This window comes from Mesoplodon bidens, assembly GCF_964165515.1.
Source record: "Mesoplodon bidens genome assembly, chromosome: 13".
In the NCBI taxonomy this organism is placed as follows: domain Eukaryota; kingdom Metazoa; phylum Chordata; class Mammalia; order Artiodactyla; family Ziphiidae; genus Mesoplodon; species Mesoplodon bidens.
In genome coordinates this window covers 7,127,153-7,147,535 of record NC_138169.1, presented here as the reverse complement: position 1 = coordinate 7,147,535, position 20,383 = coordinate 7,127,153, and the positions used below count along the sequence as shown (strand labels likewise).

The following is a 20,383-nucleotide window of genomic DNA, read 5'->3' as shown; positions in this document are numbered from 1 at the left end:
ATTTAATATTTAAAAAGTGATTTTTTGTTTGTTTCTGTCCTGAAAAATGTAGGGATCTGTGTTATTCGCCACTGTATCCTTGGGGAACCAGACAGTGTCAGGTATACAGCTCAATAAATGTTGAATTAATGCATTTTAGAGAAAGTAAAAACCTCTCTGTATTTATGGAAGCTGGAAGGAAACTTGGAGATCACAGCTGACTCCATCATTTGACATCTGGGTAAACCAAGGGACAGAGAGCTGAAACAATATACCAAAGGGCACACAGTGAGTGAGAAAAGTGTTGCTTCCTACTTTTCCCGGTGCTTTCACATATATCACCTTATTTTGCTCTCCTACTTTCCTGGTGCAATGGTAGGGTACTTGGGCAATGGTGGATATTCCAAAATCTTCTTGGGGACCGAAGAGAGAGAATGGATGAGTGACCTCTCCTCATATGTCCAGGAGGGGTCCCCAGGGAAGAGCTGTAACTGGACACCTTACCTGTGTTCAAAGCAAAGAATACCCAGGACACCTGTGTTTCTCTGGGGCCTTATGACCGAGCTCCCCTGGGTGGAGAAAGTGCCCGGTTGTTTCCGTGGGGTTGAGGTAGCCCTCTAGTGGACTAACAGTCAAAAGACTGATCCAGGACCTGCAATTAAATTGCTGGGTAACACTGGGCAGCAAGTTAGTTACCTGTTCCTGCTGGTCCTCTCTTTCCCCATCTGTGAAACGGTTGGGGTATGTTGGGCTAGGATCGCTGTGGCTCAGCGAGGCTGACTCAGTTGGTTAAGAACTGTGCCCGCGGGTTTTGAATACTGTAAGAGTGGACTCGATAAACCTTTCAATTTAGGAATGAATGTATTAAACTGCTGGAAAGGTCAAGGTGGTGCAGATGTTAAACAGTTGGGACCCAAGCTTCCCAGGTCATAAGGGGAGATCGAGGGGTCAAAGGTCGGGTTCCGGTCAAACGCCTGAAAAACCGGAAGTCCCGAATGGGTCTAATCCGAGGCCGGGCCTCCAGCCGCGTGACTAAATCTCTCTGGGGCGGAGCTGCAGCACCGGGAGAGGGCGGAGTTTGGGGCCTCCCAATGGCAGCGCGGATGTCCTTAAAGCGCAGCCAATCAACGTGGGAACACGGTAAAATTTAAACCCCCTCCCACGTCCTCCGCTGAGACCTGTCCTGAAAGCGTTTGTATGAAGTGCGGCCGCTTGCCCCGCCCCCGCCGGGGAGGAGGGGAGAAGGGCGGGCTTTCCCTCTCGAGTTCGCCTATCACGGCGGGCAGCCTGGGGAAAGGCGGGCGGCGGCGCCAATCAGGGCAGCGCCGGGGGCCGGCGGAGCAGTTGGCCACAGTTGTTGTAACTTTTTTCGAAAGCTGCGTTTCCCGGGAGATCCTAGGTGGTGACAGAGCGCGGCCATGGCTAGAGGTATTGGCCCGGGTGGCCAGCGCCGGGGCAGCTGGGATAGGGGGTCGCGCTGGAGGCGGGACCGAGGTGGCGGGAGCTGCGGCAGGGAGGTGTTCTCCCGCCGGCTGCTCGCGCGGAGCGCGGGGACAAGCGGGGGTGCGGGGGGGAGGGGCTGCGGAACCTTCCCCACCTGGTCCCCACCCTCGCTTCCGAAGCCCCCAGAAACCCCTCCCACTCCCGTGCTTCGGTTTCCCCTCTTTAAAGTGGGGGCACCTGGTGGCCTGCCTCTCCCGACGCAATGGGGCCATATGTCAAAGCTGTTTGGAAACTAAAGCGCAGGGCACCTCCAGGGAATGGTTGTCATTGATACAAATGGGGGGAGGGCGAGGCTTCGCCTGCTTAAGGGCTCTCTCTTGTTAGGAAAGGTGGTGACCCCGAGGCGAGGGCGCAGATCGGTAACCTACATGGTGGGGAGCGCGTCGGAGTGGACCCCGCGGCAGGCGCCTTCCTTTCCCTCCCCACTCCCTGAGTCAGCTCTGCGCCGCCGGGGCGGGGACGGGCCCCGCTGGCCCACTTTGGGGTGAAACAGGTCCCCTGGCACCTCCCGGGGTGGCCCTTCGCGCCGCAGCTGATCAGTACTCCTGCCCGCGGGAGATGGCTTGGGTGGGTTTGTGCAGCCTCGAGGGAGGCGATGTCCCTGCCTGAAGTTCTTCGCAGTTAGTTTGCTGTCAGGACAGTAAGACCCACGTTATGCGGCAAAGTGATCAACAACCGCTGGTCATTTCCAGCCGCTGTGTCTCCTTCATGCAAAAACTTGAGCGTGATGCTTCACTTGAATTATTATTTAAAAGAAATAAGTTGAGGTTTTACATTTTTCTCAAAATTCTCAGGGTATTACATATTAGTAGGAATTTGCGTTAATGCAGTATGCTCACTGCGGCGATCATAATGAATAAAATAAGGATTCATTCAGCACATATTTATTGGGCTTCTTTGTTTTCAGCCCCTGCACCCAGGTGCATCATTTATTCTCCCAGCATCCCTTTACGGTCTTTTGGGACAAGATTTACCTAGATTATGATTAAGAAATGAGGCATAGTGAACTTCATGTTAAAGAGCTTCATAACCCAGTCCACACAGAAAAGTAAGATGCCTTAAATATTTTTCTTCAGAAAAGGGTTAAGCATCTAAAAGTATAGTTAATAATATCTGACTAATTTATCTGACATATCTTAATAAAGCTATGCTTCCCTGATTCATTTTTCCCGTCACAGCAAAATCATTTAAACTACCTGTTTTAACAGTAGTGCATTAAAAAAAAAATAGCTTGCTTTAATTAATCTGTGGGGGGAAACAAAGTGAACCACTTTGCCATTGAAATACTTAAATACTTAATATGGGCAAGTAATAATTACCATTGAGGGCCAGGTGCTTTATGTCAGTTAATCTTTACAAACCGTTACTTCCATTTTTCAGAGGTGGAAGCTGAAGTCCAAAGTCACTGTCCAGACTCTGGCCATTCTGTGTCTTTGTTTGTTCCACTCTACCTCCCTTATTTAGCCAAAGTGAAGATGAGTGTTCCCAGCTTCTACCATAACAGGTTACAAATCACCTTTGTAATGTACTGGTTAGTGATTCTCAGTGACTCACATGACCACCCCCCCGCCAATGAAGGGTCAGTCTTTTTCTTCTAGAAAAGAGGTCTTTGTTCCTAACTTGTAGTTCACTTTGAGAGCCCTGCGGAGTCACATGAACAAAATGTTCAGATACCGGGTAACTCCTCTCTGGTTTTGAAGTTTTACAATCGTGTAAATATTTACAGCCTCAAGGATATTACTTTGGGCAGGATCCGTCCATCTACTTTTCCCCATTTCTACTGCCACTGTCAGATGGCCTCATACTTGGTCTCCCTCTTCCCACTGTGACCATCTCCAATTTATCGTGCCTCAGCAGCTAGAGTGATCCCCAAGAACACAGATATTTATCATGTGACTCTCACCACTCCTTCCACCCCTAACCTCCCCTTTTGTTCTTAGGATCAAATCTACAGTCCTCACCCTGGCCTGTAAGGGGCCTACCCACCCCTCTGGCCTCAATGTGCTCCATCTCTGTCTGTGTTCATTGTTGCGTCTTTAGCACAGGGCCTGGAACACAGTAGGTAGTCAATAAATGCTTGTTGAATGAATGAATTGGTATTTTAGTGTCTGAGTTTGAGGAAAGCAATATACATTTTTTTATGCTGAAGTATCCTCATATCCATCAGTATCTCAGTCATGTGACCCCTAGGCAAGTGATTTATTTTCCCCAAGCCTCGATTTCTACATCTGTGAAATAGAATAGTACCTTCCCATAAATGGTTGGGAAGGTTAAATTAAATAATGCATTATTGTACGGCCTGACACAGTAAACATTCAGTAAGTGCAAGCTATTAGTATCATTGCTGTTGGATTCTATTTCTATGAGACCCTGGGCAACAATAAGAGTTTTTATTTCTGTGACTGGGTATATGTATTTGTTATGCACATATGAACACCTCATGTACAGACAAAACAAAGTGTTTTGAAACTTTACGGAAGGATTTGAACTAAATTTTCTAGCTACTAGAGCTGCAGAGTTGAGAGAAATGGGTGCTAGACTTGTATTTTAATGTATCCCCTGCATTTTGTGGGCTATGATGGAGAAAGCTATAGCCCTGAGTATGTGTGTGTAGTGGGGGCGAGGGAGTTAAAATAGTATGAGAAATGGACAAGCTGATCTGAGCAGCTGCTTCCTGCCTCCAGACCATGATTCCCATGACAGTTTGGCAACAAACTACAAACCTCCTCTGGCCTGCAGAGGTAACAGACACTGTTTCAGATGGCTCAACCTGGGTGTCAGAGTGTCACTTTAGAATCCTAACTCTGCATAGTCTCTTGGGTATTCAAGTGGGCAGACTACCCTACCCCACTGGAGTCAGTGGTTGGATGGGTATGGCAGGGGTTCCCCAGCCCTGCTCTGAAGGATTCTAAAGCACAAGCTGATTTGGGAGGTGTTGTCCTGAGCACTGTCTTGGCAGTTAATCCACTGTCTTATCCCTTCTAAGGGGAGGCAGCTACTTAAAGTGACAGCCATTAGTTTATCTGTGGATGTCAAAGGTGCCCTGGGTACGTTATGGAATTCATAGTTCTTAGTTTTGTTTTGTTTTTTTTTTTTGCGGTACGCAGGCCTCTCACTGCTGTGGCCGCTCCCGTTGCGGAGCACAGGCTCCGGACGCGCAGGCTCAGCGGCCACGGCTCACGGGCCCAGCCGCTTCGTGGCATGTGGGATCTTCCCGGACCGCGGCACAAACCCGTGTCCCCTGCATCGGCAGGCGGACTCTCAACCACTGCGCTACCAGGAAAGCCCCATAGTTCTTAGTTTTTATCCAGGAGGATGCTGAGGCCTAGTCTGGGGAAGGGACTTGGCTATGGTCACAAAGCACCTCTGGGGCAGGTGCAGGTAGGGATACCCAGTCTTTGCCTCCCAGGCCATAACCCAAGGCTAGATGCCCCAAGGTGTCTTGTTTGCATTATGACTCTGCACAAATACAGGGACTCTTATGGCCATGGGCCTTCAAACCCTAATGGCTACAGCACAGTGGTTCAGGGCAGTAAGGTATACTGGAACCCCTGCCTCCCAGGACATTTCCTCGTGGACAGGAGACTTGGGTGACTTGCTAAACCCTCTGCAACACCATTTGCTCCTCCATGTTTATTTTCTCACCTGTAACCTGGAAGTTAGTGGCCGGGAGTGTAGGCTCTGGTCTGTTGGCCTGGTAATCTATTTCTAGTTCTGAGAACTTGGCCAAGCTCCCCACTTCTCCGAGGTTGTTTTCCATGTCTGTGGAAGAGAAAATAATGGTGTCTACCTTCAAAGGGCTGTTGTGAGGTCTGAATGGCATAAGGTATGCAAGAGAAGCACCCAGCAAACATACCGTTATAATTCCTGGCTCTATTTCCCCAGGGTCCGGACCGGTCAGGTGCAGACCGCCTGGGTTTGACACCTGACCTGATCGCTTTCTAGTTCTGTGGCTTTGGACAAGCCTCTGCACCTCCTTGGAAGCTCAGTATCCTCCTCATAAACGGGTTAGCCACAGGACCTGGCCCCCAGGGGCTAGCCGGGAAGGTTAAATACCCAGGAAAACACTCCGTGAGCACAGGCTCGGGCACACAGGAGGGATCTCGCCTGTCGCGTTCACCGCTGCCGACTGCGCCTGGCACGGACGGGTTTCCCGAAATAGTCGTTGACCAGCCAGAGTAGGAGCCGGGCCGGCCCAGAGCCCGGGCTGTCATTATCATGTTTCCCAACCCTTCCTCCCCGAGTGGCTGAGGACGCGCGAGAGGGGGCGCGCCCGAGTCGGGATTCCTCGCGGCCGCGGGGCCCGCCCTCCTTCGTTCCCTCCCCTTCTCCCTCCCTCGCTCCGGAGGAGCCTCGCAGCGCCGCCCCTGCCAGCCCCTCCCCGGCCGGGAGCGGACGGTGGGTGGCGGCAGCGGCGAGCGGGCGGGCCGCGGAGGACGCGCCGCCAGCGCCTCCCTCCCTGCGTCCTCGGTCCCGGGCCGGCCGGGGCTGCCGCGGCGCGCGGGTGCCGGGCTCTGCCTCGCAGACCATGGGGGAAGGGGGCGCCGTGGGGCGCCGCCGGCCCTTCCCCGGGGCGCCGCGGCGGCGCTGGTGGCGGCGGCAGCAGCAGCAGCAGCGGCAGCGGCAGCGCTGGTGGCCGGGCCGCGGCGGCGGCGAGGGCGAGGGCGCGGGGCGCGCCGCCATGGGCCTGGCCGGGCTGCAGGTGGGTGTGTCGGGCCCGGCCGCGCGGGGGGCGGGCGGCGCGCGGGGCCCGGCCGGGCCGGGCGGCGGGAGGGCGACTCGGGCCCCGGCCCGGCCCCGCCGGCCGGCCCCGGCCTCCCGGCGGCGCGGGCGGCCCACCGCCGCCGGGCCCTCGGAACATGGCTGCGGCGGGAGGCGCCGCCGCGGCGCCCGGCCCGGGCGGCCCCGCTCCCCGCCCCGCCGCGCCCTGAGCGCCCCCTCCCCCGCTTCCCCCGGGTCCCCCTCTCCAGGCAGGAAGATGTCCAAGCCCCGCGCGGTGGAGGCGGCGGCGGCGGCGGCGGCGGTGGCAGCGACGGCCCCGGGCCCGGAGATGGTGGAGCGGAGGGGCCCGGGGAGGCCCCGCACCAACGGGGTAAGCAGGCACCCTCCCCGCACTCGCTCGGCGCGCCCCGAGGGGCCGTGCGGCAGGGCGCCCCTGCCAACCCCGCTCCGAGAGCACGTGGGCGCCCCCGCGGCCCTGGGGCGGGGGTGCGGGCGGGGTGCCCGGCCGGGCAGCTTCCTTTTCTGCTGCCTGCCTGGGAGTGGCGTCCACACCCGATCCGCCATGACCCTGGCAGTGTTTGACCTCGGAAAAGTTTGTGCCTTTATGGCATTTCCATGCCCCGAGACCCAGCCACCCCGGTGGTGGCCGCCTTCCCAGAGTGTGCGGGGCCTGCCCGGGGCCCTCGGGGAGGTCACGGGGTCTCGCTGACTTGGTGTCGAATGGCTCACCAGGCAGAAAGGCTCAGCAGGGTTTCTGGGAAGGCCCTCCTCCCGTCTCTGCTTACTCAGAGGAGAGGCCGCACACCCAGAGACACCAGCAGTGACCTGTCCGCCCCACCGGTCTGCCCACCGCAGTCGAGTAACCTCCCTAAATGCGCCGGCTCTAGGCGTTTCTTCCATTAGCTCTGCACCCCCCAGTTAGCCCGAGAGAACTACCCCAACCGCAGCCCAGTCCCGCAGTCCTTGGAGGCTGCTGGGCTGCATGATTTGAGAGGGGCCAGGCTTGGGCACACAGAAGGCTCAGGCAGTAATGGCAAGTCCTGCCAGCTGACCTCAGGACTGAGAAGTGGTTGATCAGGTTCCCTGAGGCCCGCTTCTGTGCCAGAGTCCCTGGAGCTCCTGCCAGGGCAGTCGGCTCCTGCATTAGGCCAGCCCTTCCAGTCCCGACCTTGTTTACCCTGGTCCTTCTGACCTCCTTGCTACGGGTAGGTTGCCTCCTTCTTATATAGACCTTTGTGGACGGCTGGTTCTGCTGGCCAGATGTCCCCCCTTAGCGAATGGAATTAGAGACGGACTTGGACCTGGGGGATTCTGAACCTTCCACTTCTCTGCTGGGGCTGGCTTCGCCTAGTAGCCCAGTTTTTGAGACATGTTGTCTATTTTTTGTCTTTTGTATTCTGATTGCCCTCTTGTCTGCCTAAATCTTGCGGGATCTTCTTCTTCAAGCCTCTTTCAGAATATGCATTTGTCGTTTTAGGAGAATGTATTTACCGGGCAATCAAAGATCTATACCTACATGAGCCCGAACAAATGCTCTGGAATGCGTTCCCCCCTTCAGGAAGAGAACTCAGTTGCACATCACGAAGTCAAATGCCAGGGGAAGCCGTTAGCCGGAATCTACAGGAAACGCGACGGTAAGCCTCTGAAACGGCCCTGTTCTGACCACAGCTGGCGGGCTCGCGTCCTGCACAATAATGTGCTAAATTTTTATCCAGCCTTTTCAAGCCAAAGTTCAAAAGGTTTGAACCATGTTTTGTCTTGCTGCTAGGAAACACAGACAAGGGGGAAAGAGCTGCCTGTTCCAGGGCGTGTGCCCTGTTGGTCTGACAGGTTCTCCCTGCTTTCACAAGAGTTAGCGTGTCCTTCAGGCTTGATTATCTTGCCAAGTTGCAAAGATATGGCACCTGGCCTGCTGTTAGAGAGGCTCACAGGTGCTAAAAGTACAGAAATTATGAGTCTAGGTTGTTCGGACCAGGCGCTTGCACTCCCGCTGAGTCGTGTGAACCTAAGGAACTGATTTCCTTCCCTTTTATGAGCTGGCCTTGACCTCAGTTCTAAAGTTTCTTCCTACTCAAGTGTTCAGTGCTAGTCTCTGGAGCATCATACTCTGGAATGAGATATGGGGTTAAAATATTGAGCAAGAAAATTAATGGTTACTGAAAATTCTGTCTGGCCCTGCAAAACATGCTCAGACCTCTTACAAATCTTGCTCTAACCCAAATATTCCGTTTTAAAGCTGAGGGTGGGGCGGGGGCGCCAATGCACGTGAGCTTTCCCCAATTCACCGTGCTCCCTTCTGATTAAACCTTGCCTTAGAGAAACAGAACTCTGGCTCTCAGCAGCTCCGTACAAGGAAGCTTTGTATTCGTTAACAGAAAGTGCCGTAAGGGATGGGGTAGCCCAACCTCTGGGCCAGATCTGAGACCCAGGGGCAGGAGCCAGCCCTCTGCCTGATTCCCCCTGGTACCTAGGGTGATGTTATTTCATATGACTTAGGTTCCAATCGTAGCTCTGCCATTTATGAAAGGAAGGGACGTGGGCAGTTTGCTACTCTTTTCTGAGCCTCCTTTCTCTGTGTACAGTGGGAGAGAGAGGAGTCCTACAGGACCATTCTGCTTTTTTTTTTTTTTTTTGGCGGTACGCGGGCCTCTCACTGTTGTGGCCTCTCCCATTGCGGAGCACAGGCTCCGGACGCGCAGGCTCAGCGGCCATGGCTCACGGGCCCAGCTGCTCCGCGGCATATGGGATCCTTCCAGACTGGGGTATGAACCCGTGTCCCCTGCATCGGCAGGCGGACTCTCAACCACTGCGCCACCAGGGAAGCCCTACAGGACCATTCTGAAGACGAGTTAAAGGGCAGGTGCAGGTGGGCTTTGTGAGGGAATTCCCTGGTGGCCCAGGAGTTAGGACTCGGCTCTTTCACTCCCCTGGACCCCGGATTCAGTCCCCGTTCGGGGGAATTAAGATCTCAAAAGCCATGCAGTGCGGCCAAAACAAGGAGTGGGGGCCGGCTTTGTGAGCGCTCCATACATCAGCCTGTTCTCCGTTGGGCCGCAAGCATCATGGCCTGCCCCTCCCCACGATTCAGCGTAGGCAGCGCTCAGGACAGCACTCACCACGCTGGGTCGGGGAAGGGGCTCTTTTGAGATGGCGCTCAGCCAGTCTCGCATCCCTTCTGGAACGGGGCAGGATGTAGGTTGTCCTAAATGGGGACACAGGGCACAAGCTAGCTGATTTGACTCGTAGTGTTACTTACTACATGGCAACAGTCAGAATTGGGGGCTGGAGGAACACTGGAGGAGACCCCAACGTCCAGGTTCTTGTCCATGATCCTAGACCTTTTTCCTGCCTTGATGCAGACTCAACATGTCAGCTGATGTTCACGAGTACCACCCACTTCTAGGGTCACGCCCGACGCCGTACCTCCACCCAGGAGGGCGCACAAGGAGCAAGGATGGTCTGGATGGGTGCTGATGTATTTATTTTTCTCTTTTGTTTATCGAGATACAATTCTGATATCCTGAAGTTCACCGTTTTAAAGGGTACAACTCAGTGGTCTTTAGCATATTCACAGATACGTACAACCATCACCTCTGTTAAACTCCAGCACATTTTCATCACCCCAGAAAGAAACCCTGTACCTATTCACAGTCACTCCCCATTCCTCCCTTCCCCCAGCCCCAGGCAGCCACTAATCTATTTCCTGTCTCTGGATTTGCCTCTTCCGGACATTTCATATAAATGGAATCATCTAATACGCGCGGCCTTTTGTGTCTGGCGTCTTTTACTTGTTATAATGTTTTCAGGGTTCATCCGTGTTGTAGCCTGTGTCAGTGCTTCGTTCCTTTCTGTGGCTGAATAATATTCCATCCTGCGGATGTACCGCATTTTATTTACCCATTCATCATTTGATGGACATTCAGGTTGTTTCCATTTTCTGGCTATTATTAATAAGCTGCTGCAGACGTCCATATACAGGTTTTTGTGTGGACATCTGCTTTTAATTCTCTTGATAGATTCCTAGAACTAGAATTGCTGGGTCATATGGCAACTCTATGTTTAACATTTTGGAGAACTGCCAAATTCTTTTCCAAAGTGACTGCACCATCTTACATTCCCACCAGCAATGTATTATTTAATTATCTGTTAAGAGTAAAATCTTTGTTGGAAAAAAATAGTCCCAACACTGGTGCTCCACAACTATTTTTAGTAACAAGTCATTGGCGACGTCCCTCACAACACACTGACTGGTGTCGCAGCACCGAGCTGGGAACCACTGTGAACACTGGGCTTCGACCCTGTTAGAACAGGGAATTTAAAAAAAAAAAAAAAGAAAGAAAACGAGTCTGAAATGAGTCACGCCAGGCAGCTAGCTCTTGGGGAAGAGGTCTTTGCTGGGGAGAGGTTCTGCTTTATTGCCTTACTCCTGTCCACCAACACTGGCCCACCCTTTAGGAATTTAGCTTTTTTCCCTGGGGTCTGCAGCCCATTTCCTGAAAAGCCATTGGTCGAGCCCTCACGCCAGTGTTGCCGGCCGTGGTGCTTCTGCTTCAAGGGCTTTTTCCCTCAAGATGCAGAAGGCCCGATGTGTTGATTAATTAGATGAGAGGGATCCACTCACAATGCATATGTGGACTCATCGTGGTGTAACACTTCAAATATCTTATAATTGTATTTATCAGTTATACCTCACAAAGCTAGAAAAAGAAAAAAAAGATGCAGGAGACCAAAAGCTGCACCCAGTGTCTGGGTCAAAAAGGAAAGCCAGATGCTTTGCCCAAGATACTGGTTAGTGGACACCAGGCTTAACAGCCCAAGGGCACGGCTGCCCACCACGCCCCACCCCTCTCTTCTCTCCAAGCCTGTCTTAGCATGTGGCTGAAGGCTGGAAAGTGGGAGCCGGTGGGTCCAGAGTCAGCCTGTCTCTCCCCACCCTCTGCCCACAGAGAAAAGAAACTCTGGGAATGCAATACGAAGCTCCATGAAAGCCGAGGAACAGAAAATCAAAGACGCCAGGAGAGGCCCCCTGGCCCCTTTTCCAAACCAAAAATCTGAAGCAACAGAACCTCCCAAAACCCCGGCCTCGTCTTGTGATTCTCCTAATGCAGCTGCCGCCAAGCAAGCCCTGAAAAAGCCCGTCAGGGCCAAACAGGCTCCCAGGAAAAAGTAAGTGCCCCCTGGAGGCCACCCCTAATCCAGGGCAGCCTGCCCGGTGCCAGCCGGGGTGAGGCCGCCCACCCTCTCAGCCCCTTGAGCTGTCAAGACTCAGATTCCTGAGTTGCCACCGGGGACACCACTGTTTGTCAGCATCTTGGTCTGTCACGGGTCCAGAGCTCAGGGGCCCGCTCCCCACCAAGGGTAGGCAGCCTGTCTTTGATACTCTCTCTGAGGCCCCGTGGGCAGGTGAGCCTGAGTGACCCTGGGCCACAGTGGACAGAGGTGTTGAAGTGACATAGTCTCCAAGGAGCCTGCTGCTCAGGGGTTGTGTGCCTCCTGGACGTGAGTATGGTCTCGGTGCTAATACTTGTTTTGTCTTCTTCCTTTCTCACCCCAGAGCTCAAGGAAAAACGCAGCAGAATCGTAAACTCACAGATTTCTACCCTGTTCGAAGGAGCTCCAGGAAGAGCAAAGCTGAGCTGCAGGTAGAGTCACGTGGTTTTGATTCCAGCTCTCGGAAGGGGCAGGGCATCCCAGTGGGCGGTGCTTGCCGTGCACAGCCTGAGCTCGCTTTGTTTCATCTTGGGACAAGTCTCTTGGCCTCTGTGGCCTCGATATTCTCCTTGGTCTAGTGGGGGTCGTCATAACGCTCTGGGTCACCATGAAGCTTAGTTACGATGCCTCTGTGAAGGAGCCTTGTCACCTGTAGCATATGGCCTGGAAAGTCAGGACTTACCGTGAAAGTGGCTTTGGCAGGGCCACTGGAGCCTAGGACCATGAAGGCTGCATGCTCTTGGGAGGCTTGTTTTTCTGCTGTCCAGAAGTTTCACGTCTTGAGATGGTGAAGAGCAGTGGCTTGGGAACCACTTCCTGGTTGTATGACGTCGGGCCAGTTACTTAACCGCTCTGTGCCTCTCTGTCCTGTCTATAAAATGGGATAATAAAGTAGTACCGTGTGCGGTTGTTGGGAGGGCTACGTTCTTAAGTTAACGCACATAGAACACTTAGAACCGTGCCTAGTATGCACTGAGCACCTGTTAACTATTGTCACTGTTGCTTCCCCCGTGTTGTCCCTTCCCGGGGCCCCTCTCTGCTCTTTCCCACCCAGCCACTGTCCCTCGGAACGTGCGAAAACCAGGCGGGAAGGCTGACTGGGCTGTGAGGCCCCCGCCTGCCGTGTTTGCAGAGTGCCGAGCTGTGCACAGTCGATCAATATTTGATGCAGTGAGGTGTGGTTATTGCCTTTCTGTTCGGGAAACCCAGGGTGTGGCCGGGCCCTGCAGCCCCCGGCTGCTTCTGTCCACCCTCCCACCCCGGGGGCGGCAGAATAACCTGCAGGCTTGGGAGTAGTGCTCAGGATTGCCCCCCACAAGGGAGGTGGGGGCCCTGGCCTTTCAACCGGCACAGACCCCTTCAGCCTTTTGATGTGAGAGCCGTGGCTGTGCAGATGGTGATCTAGCCTCTCTCCGCCCCCCACCTCTGAACTGGCAGGACTTCCTTTAAAAAGGGGGGGAGGTCCATCTTTCCCCCTAGAGAGAAGCTTTGGCGTTATTTCCTTAGAAAGGCAGTGTCTTTCAGCCAAGAACAAGCTGTTGCAAGCTGTTTGCCTGCAGCGGGAGGCGGTGTGAGGTCATCGTAGAGACAGCACTGCAGAGGGCGAGGCGGTGCCAGCCCCCAGAACCCGGGACGCCGCCCAGCCCCGCTCAGAGCTGCCACGCCCACACAGGGAGCCTGGGGCTCCACCAGGCGCCGCTCTGGGCTGTGGGGCGGGGGGGGGCAGCTGAGTTGGCCTTTTTAATTAAAAACAACAACAACGGGGGCTCTCTGTCGGGGCAGTGGAGGCTGCAGCGGGGTGCGCCGCAGGTCTGCTGGACCCTGCAGCAGGCGGGCAGCGAGCAGCAGGCGGCACAGTAAAGCTCACGCTGTCCCTGGACGCAGAGCCAGTGGCGAGGGAGAGACACGCTGTGCCCGCCGCCGTTTGTGTTGGCTCTGCCGCACGCGCACTGCGGCCAGGTGGTCGCCGGCCAGGACGGCGAGGCAGCTGTTGGCCGGGCTGCTGGGGCTGCGGCTGCCAGAGGTGAAGCCCAAGGGCGGGGCAGCTGGGCCTCGTCTCAGGGGTGAGGTCAGGCCTGACCTGCCTGCCTTCCGGGGCCGGCCGAAACCGAGGCCCGGGGCTGGGTGTGGGCAGCGGGGTTGAGACAAAGAGCTCCGCAGACACCTCGCTGTGGCTGGAGACGGAGCAGGCAGGTCCGGGTTCAGGTCTAGGGTCCAAGGCCAGGGCCAGAGGGTGGAAACTGGGCCTTGGGGAGATGCCCTGAATCCCTCCTTGCTTCTCTGGGGGGGCCCCTTCTCTGGTTGGCCTGACTGTGGATGGGGTGACAGCCAGCACTGGGGCAGGGACTGCAGTGCTGATGGTGCCCTGGCTGTCAGCCGCCGCCCAGCCCAGCCCAGCCCAGCGCTGGGCCTGATGTGCCGGGCAGCCTGCTGACTCCGGCTGGGAACGTCTCGAGTCCGTCCCTCCTTCCTGTTCGCCGCCTTCACCCTCGTTCACACCTTGCTCCCTTCCCGCCTGCTCAGGCCCTGGGTCCCCCGTGGGCTGCTGCCAGAATCCTCTTTAGGACGCTCAGAGCCGGTTGCTCACATGCCCCAAACCCCCGAGCCTCCAGAGTGAAACTCAGGGCCGTGCATTCAGGGCCTCTCCATGGCCCCAGCTCTCCTCAGCTTGTCTCCTCTGCCTTGTTCTGTCACGGCAGGAAGGTCCCCCGTCGCCTATCCCAGTTCTCCCACGACTACTCCCATTTATCTCTGCACACTTGTAACTGATTCATCATTTAACAAGGTAGCTGTGTGTGTGCACGTGGGGTGGCGGGGGGCCGTTGTTGCTTTGAGGGCTCACTGTGTGCCAGACACTGTTCTAGGCCAGAAGAGTCCGCAGTGAACAGGCGGTGGGCACACGCACCCCGTCTGAAGGGCGCAGCCTCTGAACAGCCCTGGCTGGTGTCGTATGAAGTCAGAGTCCTGATTTTTAGATGTCAGCAATTTTGATATTTTTTAAAAGTCTGCGTGGGCCAAACAGAACATAGCCACAAGCCTGATTCTGCCCTTGGGGCCACCACTGTCTCCCTCTTGGCCTCTTTAAACCCCAGGTGGCGAATGGTCCGCCTCAGATGGGCAGTGAGGAAAGGATGGGGGCTTGGGGGCCTGGGCATCCCTTGGGACCGATGCCCTGGAGGCCAACTGCAAGTGACCTGCGGGCGGCCGGGGCTCCTGGCATGGCCTCGGAGAGAATGCTGATGCACGTCTCATTTTTCCTTTCCTCCCCACCCAGTCTGAAGAAAGGAAAAGAATAGACGAATTGATTGAAAGTGGGAAAGAAGAAGGAATGAAGGTAAGGGGCCGCAGGGCCCGCTGCGTGGAGGTTACGGCTGTGAAGTCGCACCTTCCCTGGCGCAGAGGCTCACGTAGGAGCTGCGCTGCTTTAACCCCCTGATGGTCACTGTGACCAGGCGGGCCGTTACAGGTTGTCGAGGGACCAGATGCTAAAAGTATCGTTAAAGGGAATGCCTCACGAAGGAAACATGAGATGTTACCCTGAGGAAACTTTTTAAAAGTTACAATGAAATAACACGCAACATAAAATTTACCATTGTAATCATTTTCCAGTGTACAGTGAAGTACATCCTACAGTCACAGTTGTGCGATCATCACCTCTGTCTAGTTCCAGATCTCTTTCATCTTCCCAAACGGAAACCCCGTACCCATCTGCACTCGCGTTCCCTGCCCTCAGCCCCTGACAGCTGTCCGTCTGCTTGCTGTCTCTATGGGTTTGCCTATTCTGCACGCTTCATACAAATGGAATCATAGAATGTGTAGCCTGTTTTAACTGGCTTCTTTGATTTAGCATGATGCTTAGGGAAACTTTTAAAAGGACAAACTGATCAAATTTTTCTAGACTGTTTTCCTGGGAAATGGCAATGCCCAGGAGATTTGCTTTTCTCTTCGTATATTTCAGACACCCTGGGTGGATGAGAGGGGAGCAAGTCTCCATAGTGGTGGCCAGATGGCCCTGGACTAGGACCCAGGGGTTGGAAAGCTTCAGTTTCCACCCACCATGGAGGGGGATCTGAATTTTTTTTTTTTTTTTTTTTTTTTTTTGGCCCACACCGCACGGCTTGCGGGATCTCAGTTCCCTGACCAGGGATCGAACCTGTGCCCCCTGCATTGGAAGCTCGGAGTCCTAATCACTGGACCGCCAGGGAATTCCCTGGGGCAGGGGCCCCCAACCCCTGGGCTGCATGACCAATACTGGTCCCCGGCCTGTTAGAAGCCGGGCCGCACAGCAGGAGGTGAGCAGCAGGCGGGCGAGCGAAGCCGCATCCCCCCCGCCCCATCGCTCGCATCACCTCCTGAACATCCCCACCCCCGTCCATGGAAAAATTCTCTTCCGGGAAACTGGTCCCCGGTGCCAAAAAGGATGGGGACCGCTGCCCTAGGGGGATCTGAATTTAAGTCTGGACCCCTCAAGCAATCACCCTCCATCTCCATTTAAAATGGAGTGAGGAGAAACCCAGGAGGGTTAATTATGGGATAAAGGAGAGACTCAGAACACTGGGTCCTACTGCTCCCCCGAAGAGGCCAGGACGTGGACTTGAGTCTATGCTACACGGCTTCCTAGCTTTGTGGCCGTGGACACGACGCTGCCTCTCTAACCCCGTTTTCTCACCTGCAAAATGGGGCAGCACCCACCTAGCAGACCTCTCAGGATCTGGCGTAACAAGGCTCTGCACATGGGCACAAGGGAACTCTTTGGGGTGATGGATTGTGGTGATAGTTGCACAACTGTATATGTTGACTGATACCCATCAAACTGTACATGTGAAATGAGTGAATGTTATGGCCTGCCGTAGTAAAGCTGTTCAGAGAACACGGTGCAAGCCTCCCGCCCCCTGGAAGCCGGCCCTGCACGGTGGCGTTTGTTGCTGTTATGAACCAACCCTCCCTCTTGGCACCACCCAACAGATTGACCTCATTGACGGCAAAGGCAGGGGCGTGATCGCCACCAAGCAGTTCTCCCGGGGCGAGTTTGTGGTGGAATACCACGGGGACCTCATCGAGATCACCGACGCCAAGAAGCGGGAGGCTCTGTACGCGCAAGACCCCTCCACGGGCTGCTACATGTACTATTTTCAGTATCTGAGCAAAACCTACTGGTAAGTCCCCCAGTGCTTCGAGTGGCTCTTCCCCGCCCCGGCGGAGGTCCAGCCAGAGGGCCACCGAGGGCATCCTGACTCTCCTGCTCCAGCTTCTTGTTTAGTTCTTGCTACCTTTTTTCAAAGCTGTGATGCAGCTCCCCCACTCCCCCACTTCCCATGTTTAATGTTGGGGATCGGAGTGGTTCTGGGTGCCGTCTCGTGGGACAAGACGTAGACCAGTCTCATGAAAGCCTGCGTAGGGGCTCACCTGGCCTCTCCTCTGGGACCCGTGGCCAGAACAGCTCTGAGAATTGCTGACTTCTCTGTCCCCAGTGTGGCAGTGTCACTGATTGCTTTTTCTTTAATAGACTGTACTTTGTAGAGCAGCTTTAGGTTCCCAGCAAAACGGAGTAGAAAGTACAGAGCGTTCCCATGTGCTGGCCGCCTCCACACCCGCTGGCCTCCCCCCACCGTCAACAGAGTGGATTTTTATTCACTTATTTATTATGCAGAACTTCCACAAAGAGCCTTTTGCATTCCTGCCTAGGCCTGCCCCCTGCCTCGGATACCCCACACCGGGCACCTCTCTGGGCTCTTAAAGATTTTTTTTTTTGAGTTACTTCGCTTTCCCAAAAAACGTGGCCCTAAATAACCGTCCCACCAGAGCTGAGAGCAAGCGTGACTCTGACTGGGTTCAAAACCCTCTTTATCAGTGTAATCCTCTGTCGCCCTCCCTCCCCACCAGCGTGGATGCAACCAGAGAGACAAATCGCCTGGGAAGACTGATCAATCACAGTAAATGTGGGAACTGCCAAACCAAACTGCACGACATCGACGGCGTGCCTCACCTCATCCTCATTGCGTCTCGCGACATCGAGGCTGGGGAGGAGCTCCTGTATGACTATGGGGACCGCAGCCGGGCTTCCATCGAAGCCCACCCCTGGCTGAAGCATTAACCCCACGGCCCCTCCCCTCCCGCCTCCCTTCCTCAATGGACAAAGTGCCCTCAAAGGGAATTGACTTTTTTTTTTTTTTTACACATTTAATCTTAGCAGATTACTTCAGATGTTTTTAAAAAAGTATATTAAGATGCCTTTTCACTGTAGTATTTAAATATCTGTTACAGGTTTCCAAGGTGGACTTGAACAGATGGCCTTATATTACCAAAACTTTTATATTCTGGTTGTTTTTGTACCTTTTTTGCATACAAGTTGAACGTTTGTGCTTCCCGTGCATGCAGTCAAAGACTCAGCACAGGTTTTAGAGGAAAGAGTCGAACATGAACTAGGAAGCTGGGCGATGCGCCTGCGTCCACCCGAGGAGCCGGGACTCCCTCCCCTCCTCAGCCCCGACGTCCCAGTGCCAGGCGGGCGCGAGGAAGAGCTGCCTCCCCACGGCCTGGACGGGATGTTCCCAAGCTCTTGTTTTCCTGACATCTCGACAGGCGCACATGGAAGTGTATGAATATTTTTTAAAAAGGTTTCACAGTAAGATAGTCTTCCCCTCTGCTTTCTCGAAAGCTTACTGACCCGGTGGTTCACAGGCCGGGCCTAGATTTACTCTTCCACGGGCTGCCGCTTTTCTGGGCACCTCGAAGCATCAGGGCGGGGAATCAAAGCAGATGTGGGCAGGGACAAGCACTGCTTACCTAGCCCTGCCGGGCAGGGGTTCCCGAAACTGGGTTAATTTCTTTATAGAAATGTGAACACTGAGCTTATTTTAAAAAAAATAATAAAAATCAAAAAACAAGAAAAAAAAGTAACCACAGAAGACAACTTACATGTATATAGGTCTTGAAGTGAGTGACGTGGCTGCGTTTTTGTTTGGGGGTTTTTTTTAGTTTGGCTTTTTTTCTCCCTCTTGGTTTTGTTTCTGTAGAAGAGATTTGAGATGGTACACTATTCTAATCAAAAATAAAGTTTTGTAGTGTGACCAGAAATGACTTACCCAATTCCCCACCTCCCCACCCCCGCCCCAACCTGATTCTGCTGGGTGGAAAGTTCCAGACCTGCTGTCAAGGCTTTTTTTTTGTCAGGCCCCCTGGTGTCCTTCCTGTGAAGATGCAGCCATGAACCAAAGGGTGAGCCTACAAGCCCCGAAATGCAGGGTCCCCACCCCAGCTGCTGGCGTGCAGGGGAGCAGGCAGGCCCAGCGGCCCAGGGATCACGGCTAAGGGTACAGTTTGCACCTCGAGTTGTGACAGCAGGGAGAGCAGGTAGCTTCCTCCCAAAGGGGAGCTGATGCCCACTTCCTGTTAACCTGTAGTTCAGGGGCCTGGGGCTCTGGAGCCGTGACGGGGGGTCTCCTGGCCCCCTGCTCCCAGGTAAATGTGAATGGAGACAGGTATGAGAGCCTGTCCTCAACTTCAGTGCCCCCTGCCCCGGTCTCACGACGGTGCTACCTAAGAAAGTCTTCCCCCCACCCCACACTTGCCTGGTCAGTGGTCAGTGAATTGGAGGAGGATCCGATGGGAGTGTGTCAATGTGAGATAAAATGTCTTGGTTGTACCTGTTTGTGGTTTAGCTTTGTATTTAAAAAAAAAAAACTTGAAAATTATGTCATCATAAAAATGAAATGAAAATTAAAATATTTATTGCCAGGCAAGGCTACACGTGTCATTCTGGTTTTTTTGTGGTTTTTTTTTTGTTTGTTTGCTTTTTACAAGGCAGAGGCAGAAAAAAGGTTGCATTTTTTTGGTTTTGTTTTTTGTTTCGGCCACACTGCACGGCTTGTGGGATCTTAGTTCCCCAACCAGGGATTGAACCCTGGCCCTCAGCAGTGAGAGCTTGGAGTCCTAACCACTGGACTGCCAGGGAATTCCCATTTTATTTTACAAAGGGCCACACACCAGTGTGAAGCAGTTTTGGTGACTGTCCTCCTAGGGGACAGTCTCTTCGTTTTTATCATGTGGGGGGGGGTCAGAGGTTGCTTGTGGAGATTAAAAGTTAAACATGTTGCCCCCTTAGAACAGTGCCTGGCAAGTAGCGTACATTTTAGCTGTTGTAACTGTCGTTGTTTCTAACGCACTAGACTTGATTCTCAGGTAGCCGTCTCAATGGTGCTGGAAGTCGTCGTGTCCTCCCCGCCCCCCGCCAGCCTAGATCGCCATCCCCACGGCACACACCACCACCCGCCCCTGAGAGGCTTAGTTCCCTCAGCCCCAGGCATTAGAGGCAGGTTGGGACTGTGGGTAGAGTCCTTGGTTTACAGGCAGAAGATACATTCCCAGCGTCTATCAGCTTTAAGCATTTGTCAGCTGTCACCCTGAACAAATCACTTACCTTCTGAAATTTGTCCATCAAGTTCGGAATAGCCTCTGCCCACCTGCCTTGCAGGGGTTTCCACAGGATTCAGTCATCATGTCTACCTCCTCACGTTGGAGGGGAAGTGTGGTCTGGTGGCCAAGTGCTCAGCCCTGGAACAGAACCTCAGGTTCCAGCCACTTAGCAGCTGTGTAACCTTGGGCGGGTTACCTAACTACCCTGCGTGCCACTTTCCTCCTCAGTGACATGAAGATGATAGTGGTGCTTGTGTCGGGGTGATGGTGAGGATTGGATGAGTTTAAGACATAAAAAGTACTTGCACATAGATGATCCTCGGTAATCAGTGTTAGCTATTATTAGGATGAAAATTTGGGGTGGTTTTCTATCATTCACTGTTTACAAGTGCCCAGGACTGATAGATACTGCCTCTAAGCCTGCTCCTCCTCGGGTTGGGTTTGGAGTTGGAAGCCTGCAGTGTGGGAGCGGTCGTGTCTCTGCTGTCTGTGGTCACACTGGGCCCGGCTCCAAGAACTTAGCTTCTGGCACTCCAACGGCCACACCCCAGCA

General features: G+C 54.1%; 1 protein-coding gene across 3 annotated transcripts; it reads left to right on the top strand.

Annotated features, from left to right (window-relative positions):
• Window positions 1-1,335: 1,335 nt before the first annotated feature.
• KMT5A (lysine methyltransferase 5A) lies at window positions 1,336-19,157 on the top strand. 3 transcript variants are annotated; one of them, XM_081252376.1, is made up of 8 exons: window positions 1,336-1,407; window positions 6,453-6,574; window positions 7,682-7,838; window positions 11,151-11,370; window positions 11,759-11,846; window positions 14,690-14,749; window positions 16,381-16,571; window positions 17,299-19,157. In XM_081252376.1, the coding sequence occupies exons 1-8, from the start codon at window positions 1,398-1,400 to the stop codon at window positions 17,507-17,509; spliced, it is 1,059 nt and encodes a 352-aa protein (XP_081108502.1). In that variant the 5' UTR covers window positions 1,336-1,397; the 3' UTR covers window positions 17,510-19,157. The 3 variants fall into 3 exon arrangements, with proteins under 3 accessions (XP_081108502.1, XP_081108503.1, XP_081108501.1); XM_081252377.1 differs by lacking the exon at window positions 1,336-1,407 and adding an exon at window positions 5,871-6,184; XM_081252375.1 differs by lacking the exons at window positions 1,336-1,407; window positions 6,453-6,574 and adding an exon at window positions 5,904-6,184.
• The last annotated feature ends 1,226 nt before the right edge of the window (window positions 19,158-20,383 follow it).

Coding starts and splice junctions, on each gene's coding strand:
- KMT5A (XM_081252375.1), top strand. CDS start 6,011: ATGGGGGAAGGGGGCGCCGTGGGGCGCCGCCGGCCCTTCCCCGGGGCG. Junction 7,839..11,150: donor AATCTACAGGAAACGCGACG/GTAAGCCTCTGA, acceptor CTCTGCCCACAG/AGAAAAGAAACTCTGGGAAT. Junction 11,371..11,758: donor AAACAGGCTCCCAGGAAAAA/GTAAGTGCCCCC, acceptor TTCTCACCCCAG/AGCTCAAGGAAAAACGCAGC.